Below are 15152 nucleotides of genomic sequence, written 5' to 3'. Positions count from 1 at the left end.
AGTATTAGTAATCAAAGTGATGGCCAGGAAAGGAAAAATCCAAAAAGAGAACCTCGGACACGGTTCAACAAAATCAAAAAATGAAGGCAACCAAAAAGCAGTCAGAGGTAGCAATACGCGTCATGGTGAAGTTAAGCAAGTTTCTTTTCCACGCTAATGAGCCAATCGGTACGCTGAGTGTGTGATTAAACTCCGCCAAGGTGTTTGGGGCGCAAGAAAAAAAAAAAAACTTACCTGACTGCGCTGCGCTGGATCGGATGAGCAGCAAAGTAGCGAGGGCGCAGGCGAGGAACTTCATCTTGGAAAGACGGCTGATTATTCTTGTTAAACTCCCGCAACTCACATGTCCAATTAGGATATCCCGGTCTTGTCGTGCAATAATCAAGGAATAAATGGAGCGGGGCTCCTCTGGTAACCGCTTGGTCGCGCACCACCCGGCGCAGCCAGCCAGCCAGCCAGCGCACAGCCTTTACGCGCCGCTTGCTTGTTTTTGTTTACTAGTTCCCAGGCTGCCGCTCGGATCGCTTTCCACTGTGGATCTACTGTGAGAAAGGACGCCCGCACGCTGACACGCTGACACGCTGTCGGTGGCAGCTTGGGCGCGCGCGCGTGTCCGTGCGCGTCCACTTGTGTGCGCTGGGTATGAACACGCCTCCGCAATGTGACAGACACTTCACACAGCCAATTACAACGGTTAATAGACTTTTTTTTTTTTTTTTTTAAACACTTGGTCTGGTTTGAAGGTTCGCCTACGTCACAGATCAGCTTCCGTGGAAATACAGTAGGCGTGTGATGATGATGACCTGCGGCCGGAAGGTCACCTGTGCACATACGCACGTTTTCACGTTGGGAGACTTCCGTTGCTGAATGACGAGAGTGCAGCGAACTTTTGTGTTCGTGGGCCAAAACGGACGTTCAGGCATAAAATTTAAAAAAGCCATAAAGTTAAAAAAAAAAAAAAAAAAGCATGACTAGTAAATTGGGTTATACTATATGCATAATATGTATTTTTTTTATATAATAAAATCTTTCATCTTTAACTACTGTGTGACTTTTTATTTCATACAATGTATCAGTTCATTCAGTAAGATAAATAAATACAAAAAATACAAGAATGAATAAATCAACTTTGATTTACTAGGTTCAAGGGGGGGGGGAAGTGACTTGACGTAAAAGCTCAGTGGAGCCAAAGAACAGAGCCAGCTTTAAATATGGTCCCAAGGCCATACACACAAAAAAAAAACCTTGATTTAAATATGTTGTTGTGTATGTATTTGTATTTTGTGATTTACAGTGAAAGCCTCAACTTAATGAGCTATGTTAAATAAACTGAAATGATAATTAGGAATGGTTGTTTAATGCTACCAGATGGCAGAAGGCCATAAAACTTTTTTTTTCTTTTAATATGGGTGCTCATTAAAAGCTTAAATGCTACAGCACAATCCTTTTCTGTGCAATTCTGTGAAATATTATATTAATTTAATGAAATATACTAACAATGCAAGATGAAATCCATATTTATGCGGACTGAGAAAAATCGAGCATGAACGTATTCTAATATTTATTTGAGTTGAGTTTTCACTAGAGTCTGCGCAGTAAATTAATGTTCATATGTGATGAATGGAACATGACAGAGCCGGCCGGTGTGGCTCCAGTCAATCTTAAGGTCGAGTTGCTGGACGATGGAGCCACCAAATATGTAAATCGTGCGCTTTCCTCTGCTACCATCTAGTGGATTTTACGGAGAAACGCGTAAAATTAGCGTTAGTATTCACCATGAACACTAGAGGGCGCTGTAATTTACTTGAGAGGGGGAAAATTCCATTTGTAAATCTGCAAAGGGATAAAGGATAAAATGAAAAAATATTTAAATATGTATAGCATCATTTGAAGGATGCCAATCAAAAAAATACAAAAAAAAAACAGCCTTCATGGTTTTTTTTTGTTTAGCTCTAGCTTTAGCTTTATTCAAAGGTAGGCAGGCTGAGGGGCATTTTCTTCGGCAACTCTTTTCAGTCTAACCACAATAGTGATCCTTGGTTTATAGTATTTAAATTTCCATAATACAAAAGGATTATGGTTTCCGTGCCAGAATGTAGAAATACTTGCTCACAATGGTGAGCTCCACGTCTGGCGAGGACACCTGCATGGCAGCCATCAGCCTGAAACAAAAGAGTTTATAATCAATGTCGAGAAAAAATTGGTTTTAATTTTAAAAAAATCAATTAATGAATAATAATAATCATCATCATAATAATGATAATAGCTCTATTTATACGATATGGCGGCCTTTCAAGGGACCAAAGGACACATTTATTATCCTGCTCTCTCTGCTGGCTCCATTGTATGACATTGACTATCTTATCTAAGACTTCATTAGCGGTAAATTCTTCCTGACAAACAAAGCAGCGATGTAGAATGTATAAGCACTGGTATGTTAAGTGTGTGTGTGTCGCTTATGGAGTTCAATGTTTAGTGGCAAGCTAATTGTGGTTAGTTGAAAAGTACATGTCTGACTTGTTTCTGATGTCATCAGAGAGACGCTTGGCCTCCGTGGGATCCTGGCTCTTCATTTTCTGGTAACTAGTAAATGTTTCTACCAAACCAATGTAACCGTTTACTGTCGCCGTCCTGTAAATTTTTTGACAGCCGTTCCTGGATAGACACAAAAAAAGTAGGGCAAAATTAGAAGTTGTCATATCAGTTGACTTTTATTTGTTGGTGAACAAATATTTGGGACTCCACTTGCGTCACTAGAATGTTAGAAAAAAAAAAAATGAAAAATGGGACACTCACCACTCTTTGTCCGGAAAGGGGCAGGAGTCAAACATGTCCAAGTAGGTTTGTGAAGAACAAGTGCCCAGACAAGGATTTTTGTAGGGGAGCAGAGCTGCATAAAACTAATCATAAACAATCATTCCAGACTAATTGAATGATCATTGTGTCAATGGTTCTGTTCACCTCTTTGCAGATGTTGTTAAGTGCGCTGGTGGCGTCGCCGTACTCCAGCTCCATGTCCATGGTGTAACTCAGCAGGGCCAGGCAGCCGTTGGGCTTCAGGACCCGCTCAGCCTCCTTCAGGAACCGAGGCCGATCAAACCAATGGGCTGCCGTCATGGCCGTCACGAGGTCCACCTGGCCGGACTCAAACGGCAGTTCTTCAGCGGGACTCTGCCTGGAATCAGGAGGGGGGGTAGAAGTTAAAAAATAATCGGGCTTGCAGTTAAACTTAAGTGAATCTTGACAATAATTGAATGATTAACAACACATTCCAGTTTCATCCTGCTTTCATCTCACCTGTACGAGACATTCGGGGAAGTGCTATTGGCCCGAGCCAGCTCCAGTTGGCCGGGGCTCACATCTGTTCCAACGACCTGCTTGAAGAACGGAGCCAAGAGTACGGTTCCCTTCCCGTTCCCACAGCCGACATCCACTGCAAGATTGAACTTGTTTTGCATCTAAAAGAACATTTACAACATTCAAATGAATGATTAAAAAAATCTCTTTCATTCAGACCGTTTTAAAATTGGCTTATAAGATCCAAAAAATACAAACTATCATTTGTTATTGCTTATCTGAATGATTGCAGTCTCATGAAATAATAAAAACATACCTTTGGTCCCATGAAGTCCATAATCTTGTCAATGAGTTCATAAGGGGTCACTCGATACTGCAGGTAGGCCGCCACATGGTCACTTTCTTCAAACAACCTAAAGGCCATGACGTCCCGGCATATGCAAGCGACAGACTGATCTGGGCAAGCTCGCTACTCTTCTATATCAACACGTCAGCAAATTCTTGCAACATTAGGGTGGGTTGGGTTTTTGTGGGAAGTTTTTTTTTTTTATATATATACCCCTGCACTGGCTTTTTAAGAGCAGTAGAGAGCAGCATTGGAACACCCATCATTCTCTGCCCGAGGATAAACTGAGCCAGGACTGCAGTGGGACTTTTCAGCCATGCAGTTTCAGGGCTGAGATTTTGTTCAACGCATTTTAATAACAATTACTGCAGCAATCAAAAGGAACTTTCCATTCCCTACACGCACTTTTATATTGAATTCGATTTAAAAAAGAAAAAATCCCCTTGAACGTGAGCAAAGTCATATTTTCGAAAAGCTGTAAATTGTGGCCTTTCCTCTGCTTCCGCCGACCGAATTTGACCGAGAAATGCGTAACATTAGTGTTAGTTAACATAATGACCGGAAGAGGGCGCTGTACCATCAGGTGAAAACATCCGCAATCCTCCGTTCTCACCTGGACCGGAAATTCCGCACCTTTATTGAGCTAATGGCTTGTTTTACCTTCTGTCAGCTTTTGAAAATGAATTTCATTGCTCTGCCTGCCACTACACATTGTCATAAATGGATGAACAAAGACCTAAATTCCAAATGCAAAAAGCATTCTATGCTATTTTAAACTACAGTGATCCCTCGCTACTTCACGTTTCGTTTATCGCGGCTTCACTACATCGCGGATTTTTTTTTTCCAAATTAAAAAACTATTTAAAAGTCAAAATAAAACTTCTAACTTGAGGAAACATGTGCCTAACCTTTAGGACAATGTAGTATTGCTCCAAATGACCATTTACATTCCTTTAGAAGTCCGTTTTCACGTGTGAGCACGGTCGCAAATTAGCATCTTTCGCTAACTCGTTAGCCTGCCCAGTACTTGTTGGTGACCGTACTTCGCCGGGTGTCACTTATCGTGGGTGGTTTTTGGAACCAGTTATCCACGATGAACGAGGGATTTCTGTATATTCTTGCTCTTCAGTACCTTGATAACCAAAAGGTTACAAGTCCCATAACAACACAGTCACCCAAATAAACCAGATTTATGTCGTGACAGCAAGCAAACAGCTATCAGAAACATCTTGCGCTAGTTAATTTGTCATTTAGTTAGTGACCAACATCAGTTGGTACTCATTTTGATTTTGTAAAGAGATGCTACATGGTTGCTAAGGGGAAGATGGTAACCCTTTAGCAGGCAACAAGCAACTGCTACCCAGCTACACGTTTCTTGCTTTGTCTCAATAGAATCCAGAGAGAGCAAGAAAAATATATCGTCCAACACACACTAAAACAAATGACACATTTACCATGTACAAAACAATGTTCCTAACAATCTCCAAGGTCGTCAAGCTACGTAACCGGTAGCCTGATCTGGCGCAGATGACAGTCAAAACATTACAGCTAGGAATGGAACAATAACATTCACCTTTCCAGCTTGACAAACATGTCGTTTAGTCCTGCTGGCGGGCTAAAATCATCATCATACAAAAGCTGCAGTACAGTGCAACTTCTTGAAATAAAAAGAGAAGACATGACAACGCTGAATTACAGTTTACCCAATGAGTATGAATCACATAGACACAAGTCGGTGACTTTGCGTCTCACTTGCCAACGACTGTCATGTCACACGACTAATTTTGGTTTCGGACTTTGTTGTTGTGTCCCCTGTGAGCAACTTCGGGGGGGAGGAACGGCAGCCGCCCGGGCAAGGAATCAAATGACAGTCAGCGCTGCTATGATTGGGGGGTGGCTTCCCACTGTGGAAGGTCAAGGCACTTTTTTTTTTACGTCCCGTCGAGCACACGAGCACGATCACTCAGTTGTCGGTGTCATCATCTGGTTTTTGTCAACACTACATTCGAGGTGGAGCTGCTTTCTCGTGTTCATCATGAAGAGCGGTTGGTTGCTCCAGGCGGTTTGCGTTGTGTTCTTCGTCAACGGTGAGTATTTGTCAGGAAAAGATGCTATCAAATTCATTCAAACGTTTGTCCACTCCTGTTTTTTTGTCACTTTCTGTGTTTGGAAGTTTTTGTGCAGGATCTCAAATCAAATGTAGGGGCAGAAATAATTCAAATTGGTAGATTGGTGACTTGAGAGAGGTTAGTTAGACACTAAGTGGTGCTTCAAGTCAGTCAAGTCCCATCCCTGTATGTAAATAGTACATGCTGAACATTCTTGAAAGATATTTGCCGTGACGCATTTGTGGATTGGTGTCTAAACTGTCGGATCCGCCGGCATGAGCAGCGACTTTGTACTGCCGGATCACATGAAGGCAAAATTGGACTTCACAAATTTGACCCGGAGTTAACCTTTGGAATAGCAGCAAAGGAAAAGTGATGTTGTTGTTGATCTTCTTGATTTTGGACTTGCTAGCTTCAGAGTTTTTCTTCAATTTAATAAGCTCACTTTTCAATTTCATTTAAATCACCCTGCAAGGTTAGCAAACATCCCAAGATCACAAACCGGTTCAGATGAGCGCTTTAGGCCTTGCCGTTTGGGGAATTCCGCAAATCTAAGAAGGTCGACAGGCTGATGTTACTAGCGACGCAGTAATTGACAGATGACAAACAAGGAGGGGGAGAACCAGGATGCAAACTTGTGTTCGTTATACAGATGAGTTGTCGGCAAGTTCGACTCATCATCATTTCCCTTCAGGCGTGTCAGGCTGCGACCGAGGACTCTATGAGAAAGTCATCGACGATTTCTGTCTGGTTAAGTTCAAGTCGGACATGGGGGCAATAGACAAACGTCTGTGGTGCAGCTGGCCGGACACCACGCAGTGAGTAAAGAGGCCTTGCACGGGGGATTCACACGTGATCCTTGTGAGGGGTAGAATAATTTTTTTTATGTCAAATAAGAGCACAAGAGCTGGTCAAACTTGTGTTGCTGCATTCAGTAAAATGAGAATGTCGGGCACGTGAGCCAAGAGCATTCTTTCTCTTGCCATTGCTATCTGACATTAAATGAAATACCGTTATTTTCCATGTATAATGCGCAAAATGTAACTAAATTGTTGTCATATATATTTATATATATATATATATTTTTTTAAATCCGGATATCATACGAAGGCAAACACAATGCTCTCGTATCAGACGCTTGCTCGATCACCTGCTCGTTTGCTGTCACAATGTACCCTCCACAATTCCGAAACATTTCGCCGCTATCGAGTTTGCTAGCGCATGCGCAGTGATACTGACCGGCAGAATAACATCCGCTTGTTCCCAAAGATGATCTTTTTTCTGAAATAATTTTACGTTTACGGACTTAAGTAGGAGTCAAAATTTGGGTGCGTATTATACATGGGTACTGGCTTTTTTCCAGCATCAACATGCCATTTTTAGGGTGCGTATTATAGATGGGGGCGCATTATACATGGAAAAAACGGTAAAAAAAAATCAATTAAAATTTGAAAATTCTAATTAATTAGAAAAAATACAAATTAAAAAAAAAAAAGAAGTCACCTCCCTGACCCTTGACCTCCATTTTCCGATGCTACAGGATCTATGAGGAGCTGACTAACTGCACCTACCAAATGGCCTTGAGGATGGACTGCTTCTGGCCCGATCAGATAGTCGACCGCTTCTTTGCGAGGATCCACATAGACTACTTTCTGGACTGCCCGCCGACCGGCCGGCTCATCCGCGACCCGCCGGCTAGTGTCCTTGCTCCATTCATCGGTGTGCCCATATTGGTCACCTTGCTCGTGACAGCCCTGGTGGCGTGGAGGAGTAAACACACAGAGGGTGTTCTATAGCAACACTTATACATGGACGCCTTTTTTTTTTTTTCAACCTGGTACAATGTACCGCTTGGAATCTGTCTCTTAAAGTGGCAGCTGTATCAGCTACACACAAGTGTAAATGTGGTGACATCATAACTCGACAAAATATGTGAGCAGGATATTCACATGCTCGTCAAAAAGCGGTGACTTATGTCATTCTTTTTCAAACATCCCTTTAGTGAAGCTGATCTTAACTCATCCACTGCCAGCCAAGTTAAAATGGATCTTTGACGTCAATAGCCGTCAATGGTAGTAAACGAGTGAAACTAATCTCTTGCAAAGGAATTACCGTATTTTTCACACTATAAGGCGCACCTAAAAACCTCCAGTTTTCTCAAAAGCCTTATAATCAGGTGCGCCTTATATATGGACCAATATTGAACCACTACAGCAGGCGTGTCCAAAGTCCGTCCCGCGGCCAAATGTATATATCTTATATATAGACAAAGTTTTCAAATGGGCCATTCATTGACTTATAATCCGGTGCGCCTTATATATGGACAAAGTTTTAAAATGGGCCATTCATTGAAGGTGCGCCTTATAATCCTGTGCGCCTTATCGTGCGGAAAATACGGTAAGTATAAGACTGAAAGGATTTTACACAATGCAAAAGAAAACAGCCTCCGTTTTTGTAGTTTCGCTTTATTCAAAGGTACGCGGGCTAAGGAGTATTTCTTTTTGTAACTCTTAACAGATCCTTGGTTTATAGTATTTCTATGACTATAATACAAAAAGGATCACGGTTTTCGTGCCAGCATGTAGAAATACGTGATCTTCATAGTGAGCTCCGTGTCTGGCGAGGACACCTGCATGGCAGCCATCAGCCTGAAACGAAAGACGAGTTCAATTCAATATCGGTCGAGAGAAACAAAGAAGCGATTTGGTGTGTACAAGCAATGTCTCACTTGTTTCTGATGTGGTCAGAGAGTCGCTCGGCCTTGACGGCATCCTGGCTCTTCAGATTCTGGTAGTTAGTAAATGTCTCTATCAAACCAATAAAACTGTTTATAGTCACCGTCCTGTAAATATTTTGACAGCCGTTCCTAGATGGACACAAAATGGAGGAGGAAAGTTTAAAAGGGCCATTCTATGCAAATGTTATTTTTTTATTTGTTTATATACAAATAGTTGGTACTGCCTAGCCATAAAGTTAAAATAATTACCGTAAATTCCGGACTATAAGCCGCACCGGACTATAAAACGCACCAGCTAAAATTGGGGGATATTTTAGTTGTTTTCTTATATAAGCCGCACCGGACTATAAGCCGCACATGCACACGCGTTTTTTTTACAAAGAAAGACCGTTCACAGAAAGCCTTTTTAAAGTTTTTATAACATACTTTACATACATGTCTTTCTCAACATTGCCTGTGACGAAGGGTTTAGAGCCCTTCGACGCAGGTCACCTAGCGTGCATTCCTACTAAAGCTCATAATAGTCACAAGCAACACAGCCAGAATAAGCAGCAGCCATAGTAGTATTTCAAAATAGTATTTTTGTTGTTGTTTTTTTCTTCAAGATACCGCAGTGTATAAAAGTGATCAAGTCATCACAAAAATCACGAAAAAAATCCTTATATAAGCCGCACCTGACTATAAGCCGCAGGGTTCAAAATTTTGGAAAAAAGTCGCGGCTTATAGTCCGGAATTTACGGTAAACACAAGTATGTCTTGGTAAATAATGAAAATGTCCTTGTGATGAAGCTGTTCTTATTTTTTCAATAATTGACCAATCATGACCCACCGACTGCTACAACACTCCTTGAGGTTCTTTGATTTAAAAAAAAAAATCGGGACTATTTTGAATTATGATAAAATTGCATTATTATAGAATAAAAAAAAATAGCACACTCACCACTCTTTTTCCGGGAAGGAGCAGGAGTCAAACATGTCGAAGTAAATTTGTGACGGACAGGAGCCCAGACAAGGGTGATTAAAAGGAAGCAGAGCTGCGTAAAACTAATCATGAAAAATCATTACAAAAACATCACAAGCAAACCTGTCAGAATTTCTGAAACACAAAAACAAATTCAATTTCTTCATAGTTAACAGCCAATCGGAGTGACCAATCGGCGCGACCAAAATCGTCACAAATCAAATTTAAATTATACTCAAAACGCATAATAACACAAAATTGTCATCATTCTGCTTGTATGTTAAAATGACCGAAAAATCCCGGTTTTAAAAATTTGCCCTGAGGTAAGGGGGGTGACCAAAGTGCTGGCTACTAGGGGTGTAAATCGCGGGTTTTGTCACGATACGATATCATATCGATACAAAGAAGCACGATACGATATTTGCCGATATCTTAAAGCCTGCTGCGATTTATTCACGATATATCGCGATATAGTGCTCTACGATCGATTTTTTTTTTTTAAATAAATATAGAACAATATCCTGATTTATAACAATTCCTACGCAAAATCAACAAGGTACTGCAAACTCTTTATTTAGGAAATGACAAGAGTATTGTAGTATACAAAGTGCTTATTTTAACACTGAACTTTGATGTGGTGTTTTTTCTTTAAATGTGCGGCGAGATTTGTGCTCCCTGAATATTTGATCACCGCATGGCAGGATTCACAAACTGCAAGTGTCTTGTCCGTTGAGTCATCTTTTCTTTGGAATCAAAAGCGCTTCCAAAGAATGACTTGAAACCTAAAGCGGAGCCAATTTCCTCGTCTTTTTGGACACTAGCCATAGCACCAGACCAGGAGCCGCGTACTAGTTGTCGACTCCCCTTTCACGTGCAGCAATGCCACGCACTGCTCCCTGCTCCCGGAAAGAGGAAGCAAGCAACAATGAACTGGATTTCCAAATAAAGTCGCGTCTAATGTCCGAGGTCAAACACGGCGATATAAATCGATGTTTACGTTTAGCATCGATGCCAATAAATCGTAGAGCATTATATCGATTAATCGATGTGTATCGATCAATCGTTACACCCCTACTGGCTACGCCCAAGAAAATTAGAAGGGCCACTCAGAAATGACAATGCGAACATAAAACAACAATGAGCCACATTTGTTCTCTTCCAGAACAAGGATCAGAAAATAGTTTTGGGTCAGAAGAAAAATAAAAGATTTTACCTCTTTACAGATGTTGTTAAGTGCGCTAGTGGCGTCTCCGTACTCCAGCTCCTTTTCCATGAAGTTGCCTAGCACGGCAAGGCAGCCCTTGGGCTTCAGTACCCGCTCAACCTCCTTCAGGAACCGAGGCCGATCGAACCAGTGGGCCGCCGTCATGGTCGTTACGAGGTCCACCTGGCTGGACTTAAACGGCAGTTCTTCTGCGGGACTCGGCCTGGATGTCAGAGGCGGCCGTAAAGAGTAACGTGGAGGAGAAGGTGGAGAGATGTTAGAATATGGCTGGGGAAAAAAAATAAGCATAAACCACAGGGCCTAAAGGAATACTGGAATTCTCGATCGTCGTAAATTCTCGGCGTAACGTGTTAAGACACAGAAACTGTAATAAAAACCAAAATGGGCTTGCAGTTCAAATATTTGTAATATAAACAACTGATTCGTCACCCTGCTTTCATCTCACCAGTACGAGACATTTGAGGAAGTGCTATGGGCCCGAGCCAGCTCCAGTTGAGCGGGGCTCACGTCTGTCCCAACGACCTGCTTGAAGTACGGAGCCAAGAGTACGGTTCCCTTCCCGTTTCCGCAGCCCACATCCACTGCCAGGTTAAACTTGTTTTGCCTCTAGAAGGGAATTTACAACATTAACTAGAAACAGTAGCTTTCATTTACACCCTTTTTAAATTGGGTTTTAAAATCATTTGTTATTGCTTATCTGAATGATTGCAGTCTCATGAAATAATAAAAACATACCTTTGGTCCCATAAAATCCATAATCTTGTTGATGAGTTCATAAGGGGTCACTCGATACTGCAGGTAGGCCGCCACGTGGGCGCTCTCCTCAAACAACCTAAAGGCCATGACGTCCTGGCAGATGCAAGCGACAGACTGTTCATACTTGACTCTACTCCACGTCAGGTAAACCTCAGGATGGGTTGGTTTCATTTTCTTTGTTGGATTTTTTTTTCTTGCCCCTGCACTTGCATTATACGAGCAGTAGAGGGCAGCATTAGAACGTGCATCCTTGACATATTTGTGGCAAAAGTTCTTTTCCTTCCTCTGAACTATCTGCATTCCTGAATGAATTGAAATGAAAGTGTAGCTGGCTGTCTGCAATGCTTCCATTAGAAAATATAGACTTGCTGTGCTACCGTAATTTTCGGACTATAAATCGCGTTTTTTTTCATAGTTTGGGTGGGGGGGGCGACTTATACTCAGGAGCGACTTATATACATATATATGGTTTTTTTTCCACTTTTTTGGGCATTTTATGGCTGGTGCGATTTATACTCCGGTGCGATTTATAGTCCGAAAATTACGGTACTTTGAAATCTTCCTGAAGTGGATGAGAAATTTCAAAAGGTGAGCTTGCACTGCAGCTGCTCTGTGAAATTCATGAAGCCATCTTTATTTTTGAGCATCAATCCCTTGACCCTTTTATTTGAAGTGCAAATTCGAAGGAGAGGCCCGTAATCCCACTCCGACAGAGGGAAGGTGTTTGGTTTTTGACAATAGAAATGGATTAAACAGTTTACATTAAAGGCCACTTTAATTGAACTAATCAATCCTGATTCTGCTCCCATAAGATAACGGATGAATGGGACAGATAAAGTATGTAGGTCATGGATGGGGGCGGGGAGCTTTTTGGTGGACATTCACACCAAGCAAAGGTTTGACTTCTTCTGCTATTTACCAGAATAGTTCTTCATGGCGCTCTCACGCTGAAGATGTTCTGCTCCAGACTTCGATATCAGAACCACCCCCAGTGTTCTACTTAATTCCGCCACCATCAGTTTCTCGGTGAGCTCCATGTCCACCTGTCTTGCGCAATCAATACTGACAGAAAACAAGCAGGGTAGCAGTGACCTTTCCATTCTACCTGTTAGTGACGTGAGGTCGTTAAACTCAGCTGTTTAATTAGCAGGAGGATGGCAATCAAGGAGGAGTCTCGGATCTCTTCGGGCACGGACATGGATCAATGGCCATCGGGGAGCCTTTAGGTGCCGCGGCAACACGACTTTGCCGTGCTCGGAATGCAAAAGAAAACACAATGGGCTCATAAAAATGTCCGTACTGAAACATGAGTCTTTGGAAAGCGCACTCAACTGGCGAGCTACATATGAGTGGTTCTCAGAAAGTGTGGTACGACTTGACGGTCAAACGGTTAATACCGTATTGGCCCGAATATAAGACGACCCTGATTATAAGACGACCCCCTCTCAAGTTTGAAAAAAGACTTTTTGAACACCAAATTTAATTTTTATTCAGAAAATGATTACAGTACATCTGAAATAAATGATTATTTTATTTATTTTGCCTCATTCAACTGTCAATCACATCATAATATCTCAACATTTAAATATGTAAACTAAACTGCAATCACACTTGCAAACGAATGGCTTCTGTTTTTTCCATTTTCTCTTATCTCGTCTCTTATTTTCTTCCCTTTTCTTTCTTTCTTACCGCTATTTTTTATTTTTCTTCTTCGTGCTACCGCTATATATTTTTTTATTCTTCATGACAGGGGTTCGCTTTGGCCTGGGGAGTTAAGATCAGCCTTCGCTTTAAATAAATCTGGCGCCATCTAGCGTTGTGAATGGGTATAACGTCTAGACCCCGAATGTAAGAAAAGAAAATATACCGTAATTTTCGGACTATAAGTCGCGTTTTTTTTTCATCGTTTGGGTGGGGGGGGGGCGACTTATACTCAGGAGCGACTTATATACATATATATGTTTTTTTTCACTTTTTTGGGCATTTTATGGCTGGTGCGATTTATACTCCGGTGCGACTTATAGTCCGAAAATTACGGTATATATATATGTATGTATAAAAACTTCACAAGGCTGCAATAATGGCAAGCTAAAGTGTCTTAGCACCTTGGCAACGCACACATTTTAGCAATCACGCATCCAAACACCTGCTGAGCTACGAATGCAAGCAAGAAGCATAAAAAAAATAAATCCCAATGCTAAAGTCTGTTGCTCTATTTTTACAGCAAGAGAATGAAAGAACTGCATAATGCATGACAGCTCTGTGGAGCGCTGAAGACTCGCTCGTCCACCACAAGCCCAGGTTGGCTTTGCGGGTCTAAGACCTTATTAGTGTGTATGCAGGATTAAGTCCGTTCCAGTTCGGGCTTGGTCTTGTTTGCCCAACAAATGGCTGGAAGCGTTTCCGAGCGAAACAGGTGATTAGACTGGTTTGGCTCAAAATAACTATTCATTTATTCTTCACATCACACACACAGAAAAAAAACAGCCCACTAGAATCCAGTAGCTCACCAGAATCCCAAATTCAAGGATACCAAGAATAGAAAAGACACAACAAAGTGAGATTTAAGAAAGCAAAATACCTCGCAGGAGCAAAGATAGACGTCGCTCAAAGTAGCAAATAGATGGAAGCTTAATAGGGAATGCTACTCTGCAACCCTTAGCGTGATTAAGCTTTAATTACAGAAGCCCACGGTGACACATTCCCTATAATTGTAACTATCGAAGCACTCGGCTGCGGCTTGCACAAAATCAAAAGCCCCTCCCCCACCCGCCGATTGCTTGTTGATGTAAATGGCCTCTCGTTGACGAAACGGTGCCTCAGGCGTTTCTTCCAAAATACCGCATGAATCTCGATGAGATAACGCGAGGTGTGCCGAAGTGTGACATTTAGTTCTCATGTTGGACTTTTCACTTTCTATTTCTGTTTTAGACCATTTCTGTGTGACTGTCGGGGTACAGGACTTTTTTTGTGTGGTTTACACACTGTTAAAATTAATAATCAAATATATGTTGATCCGTAGTGATGAAAAGTCACCTTTTCATCCTTTCATGGATTAAAAAACTCATTTATATCATTTAGGCAAACTTTTGAACTCGTATGACTCTTCTTAAGTATCTAAGTACCGTATTTTCCGGACTATAAGGCGCACCTAAAAACCTAAAATTTTCTCAAAAGCTGACAGTGCACCTTATAGTCCAGTGCGCCTTATAAATGGACCAAATTCCTAAATTTAAACTGGCCCAAAGCATTGTGTCATGACATCAATCATAAGTGGCCCGCTGAAGACTATGAATCATGAATCAAAAGCTATATGAATCATTATTTAGTGATTATAAAGTAATTTGTTGCGTCTGAAGTTGAGATGAAATCGATAAAATGGAGAATGATTTGATTTGGATTAATAATCTGACATGATGCATTAATGGTGCGCCTTATAGTCCGGTGCGCCTTATATATGGACAAAGTTTTAAAATGGGCCATTCATTGAAGGTGCGCCTTATAGTCCGGTGCGCTTTATAGTCCGGAAAATACGGTAATATAGAACAGAGCAAGCTGAACCTTTTTAATTGGCAAATGTACATATTTCAGATTATGAACAATAAAAGAATAAATTGGTGCTAATAGTGCAATAACTTTTGCAAACTGTTTGATCAAGTGGAAGAAAAAAATTGTTATGGACAAAGTGATTAAATAGAAGTCGTTTTGTGACACAGAGGACA

General features: G+C 41.4%; 4 protein-coding genes across 9 annotated transcripts in view; 1 reads left to right on the top strand and 3 right to left on the bottom strand.

Annotated features, from left to right (window-relative positions):
• Positions 1-618, bottom strand: part of LOC133149911 (receptor tyrosine-protein kinase erbB-4-like) — a 133514-nt gene extending 132896 nt beyond the window's left edge. For all 3 annotated transcript variants that reach the window (XM_061272145.1, XM_061272147.1, XM_061272146.1), the window contains exon 1: positions 235-618. In XM_061272145.1, coding sequence (XP_061128129.1) covers positions 235-298 — 64 coding nt within the window. In that variant the 5' untranslated portion in view covers positions 299-618. The remainder of the gene's footprint in view (positions 1-234) is intronic.
• Positions 619-1548: 930 nt separating this feature from the next.
• LOC133149839 (putative methyltransferase DDB_G0268948) lies at positions 1549-5363 on the bottom strand. 4 transcript variants are annotated; one of them, XR_009713684.1, is made up of 7 exons: positions 5217-5360; positions 3614-3710; positions 3298-3458; positions 2962-3175; positions 2797-2890; positions 2518-2655; positions 1549-2162 (listed from the first exon to the last, which is right to left on the bottom strand). XR_009713684.1 is itself a non-coding variant. In XM_061272012.1 (7 exons), exons 2-7 carry the CDS (start codon positions 3632-3634, stop codon positions 2075-2077), a joined length of 726 nt encoding a protein of 241 aa, XP_061127996.1. In that variant the 5' UTR covers positions 3635-3670; positions 5217-5363; the 3' UTR covers positions 1549-2074. The 4 variants fall into 4 exon arrangements, 3 of the variants coding, with proteins under 3 accessions (XP_061127996.1, XP_061127994.1, XP_061127995.1); XM_061272012.1 differs by having other exon boundaries at positions 2797-2900; positions 3614-3670; positions 5217-5363; XM_061272010.1 differs by having other exon boundaries at positions 2797-2900; positions 5217-5359.
• Positions 5364-5516: 153 nt separating this feature from the next.
• Positions 5517-8589, top strand: LOC133149840 (receptor activity-modifying protein 1-like). The gene is made up of 3 exons (XM_061272013.1): positions 5517-5730; positions 6446-6569; positions 7292-8589. The coding sequence occupies exons 1-3, from the start codon at positions 5526-5528 to the stop codon at positions 7545-7547; spliced, it is 585 nt and encodes a 194-aa protein (XP_061127997.1). The 5' UTR covers positions 5517-5525; the 3' UTR covers positions 7548-8589.
• On the bottom strand, positions 8201-11570 carry LOC133149838 (uncharacterized). Its single transcript, XM_061272009.1, has 6 exons — positions 11410-11570; positions 11120-11280; positions 10663-10876; positions 9429-9532; positions 8480-8617; positions 8201-8399 (listed from the first exon to the last, which is right to left on the bottom strand). The coding sequence occupies exons 1-6, from the start codon at positions 11515-11517 to the stop codon at positions 8312-8314; spliced, it is 813 nt and encodes a 270-aa protein (XP_061127993.1). The 5' UTR covers positions 11518-11570; the 3' UTR covers positions 8201-8311.
• Between the last annotated feature and the right edge of the window lie 3582 nt (positions 11571-15152).

Source organism: Syngnathus typhle, linkage group LG2 (assembly GCF_033458585.1).
Source record: "Syngnathus typhle isolate RoL2023-S1 ecotype Sweden linkage group LG2, RoL_Styp_1.0, whole genome shotgun sequence".
In the NCBI taxonomy this organism is placed as follows: domain Eukaryota; kingdom Metazoa; phylum Chordata; class Actinopteri; order Syngnathiformes; family Syngnathidae; genus Syngnathus; species Syngnathus typhle.
Note: the sequence above shows the minus strand (reverse complement) of the source record. Positions and strands in the feature narration are given on the sequence as shown.

What these genes read in the sequence shown, in the direction of transcription:
- LOC133149839 (XM_061272010.1), bottom strand. Translation starts at nt 5,323, where the DNA reads ATGTCTTCTCTTTTTATTTCAAGAAGTTGCACTGTACTGCAGCTTTTG. An exon ending in TGGACTTCATGGGACCAAAG is followed by an intron (nt 3,459 to 3,613) that starts GTATGTTTTTAT and finishes ATGTTCTTTTAG; the next exon opens with ATGCAAAACAAGTTCAATCT. An exon ending in CCCTTTCCGGACAAAGAGTG is followed by an intron (nt 2,656 to 2,796) that starts GTGAGTGTCCCA and finishes GTGTCTATCCAG; the next exon opens with GAACGGCTGTCAAAAAATTT.
- LOC133149840 (XM_061272013.1), top strand. Translation starts at nt 5,526, where the DNA reads ATGATTGGGGGGTGGCTTCCCACTGTGGAAGGTCAAGGCACTTTTTTT. An exon ending in CGTTGTGTTCTTCGTCAACG is followed by an intron (nt 5,731 to 6,445) that starts GTGAGTATTTGT and finishes ATTTCCCTTCAG; the next exon opens with GCGTGTCAGGCTGCGACCGA. An exon ending in AGCTGGCCGGACACCACGCA is followed by an intron (nt 6,570 to 7,291) that starts GTGAGTAAAGAG and finishes CCGATGCTACAG; the next exon opens with GATCTATGAGGAGCTGACTA.
- LOC133149838 (XM_061272009.1), bottom strand. Translation starts at nt 11,517, where the DNA reads ATGGCCTTTAGGTTGTTTGAGGAGAGCGCCCACGTGGCGGCCTACCTG. An exon ending in TCCTCAAATGTCTCGTACTG is followed by an intron (nt 10,877 to 11,119) that starts GTGAGATGAAAG and finishes TCTGACATCCAG; the next exon opens with GCCGAGTCCCGCAGAAGAAC. An exon ending in TCTGACCACATCAGAAACAA is followed by an intron (nt 8,400 to 8,479) that starts GTGAGACATTGC and finishes CTTTCGTTTCAG; the next exon opens with GCTGATGGCTGCCATGCAGG.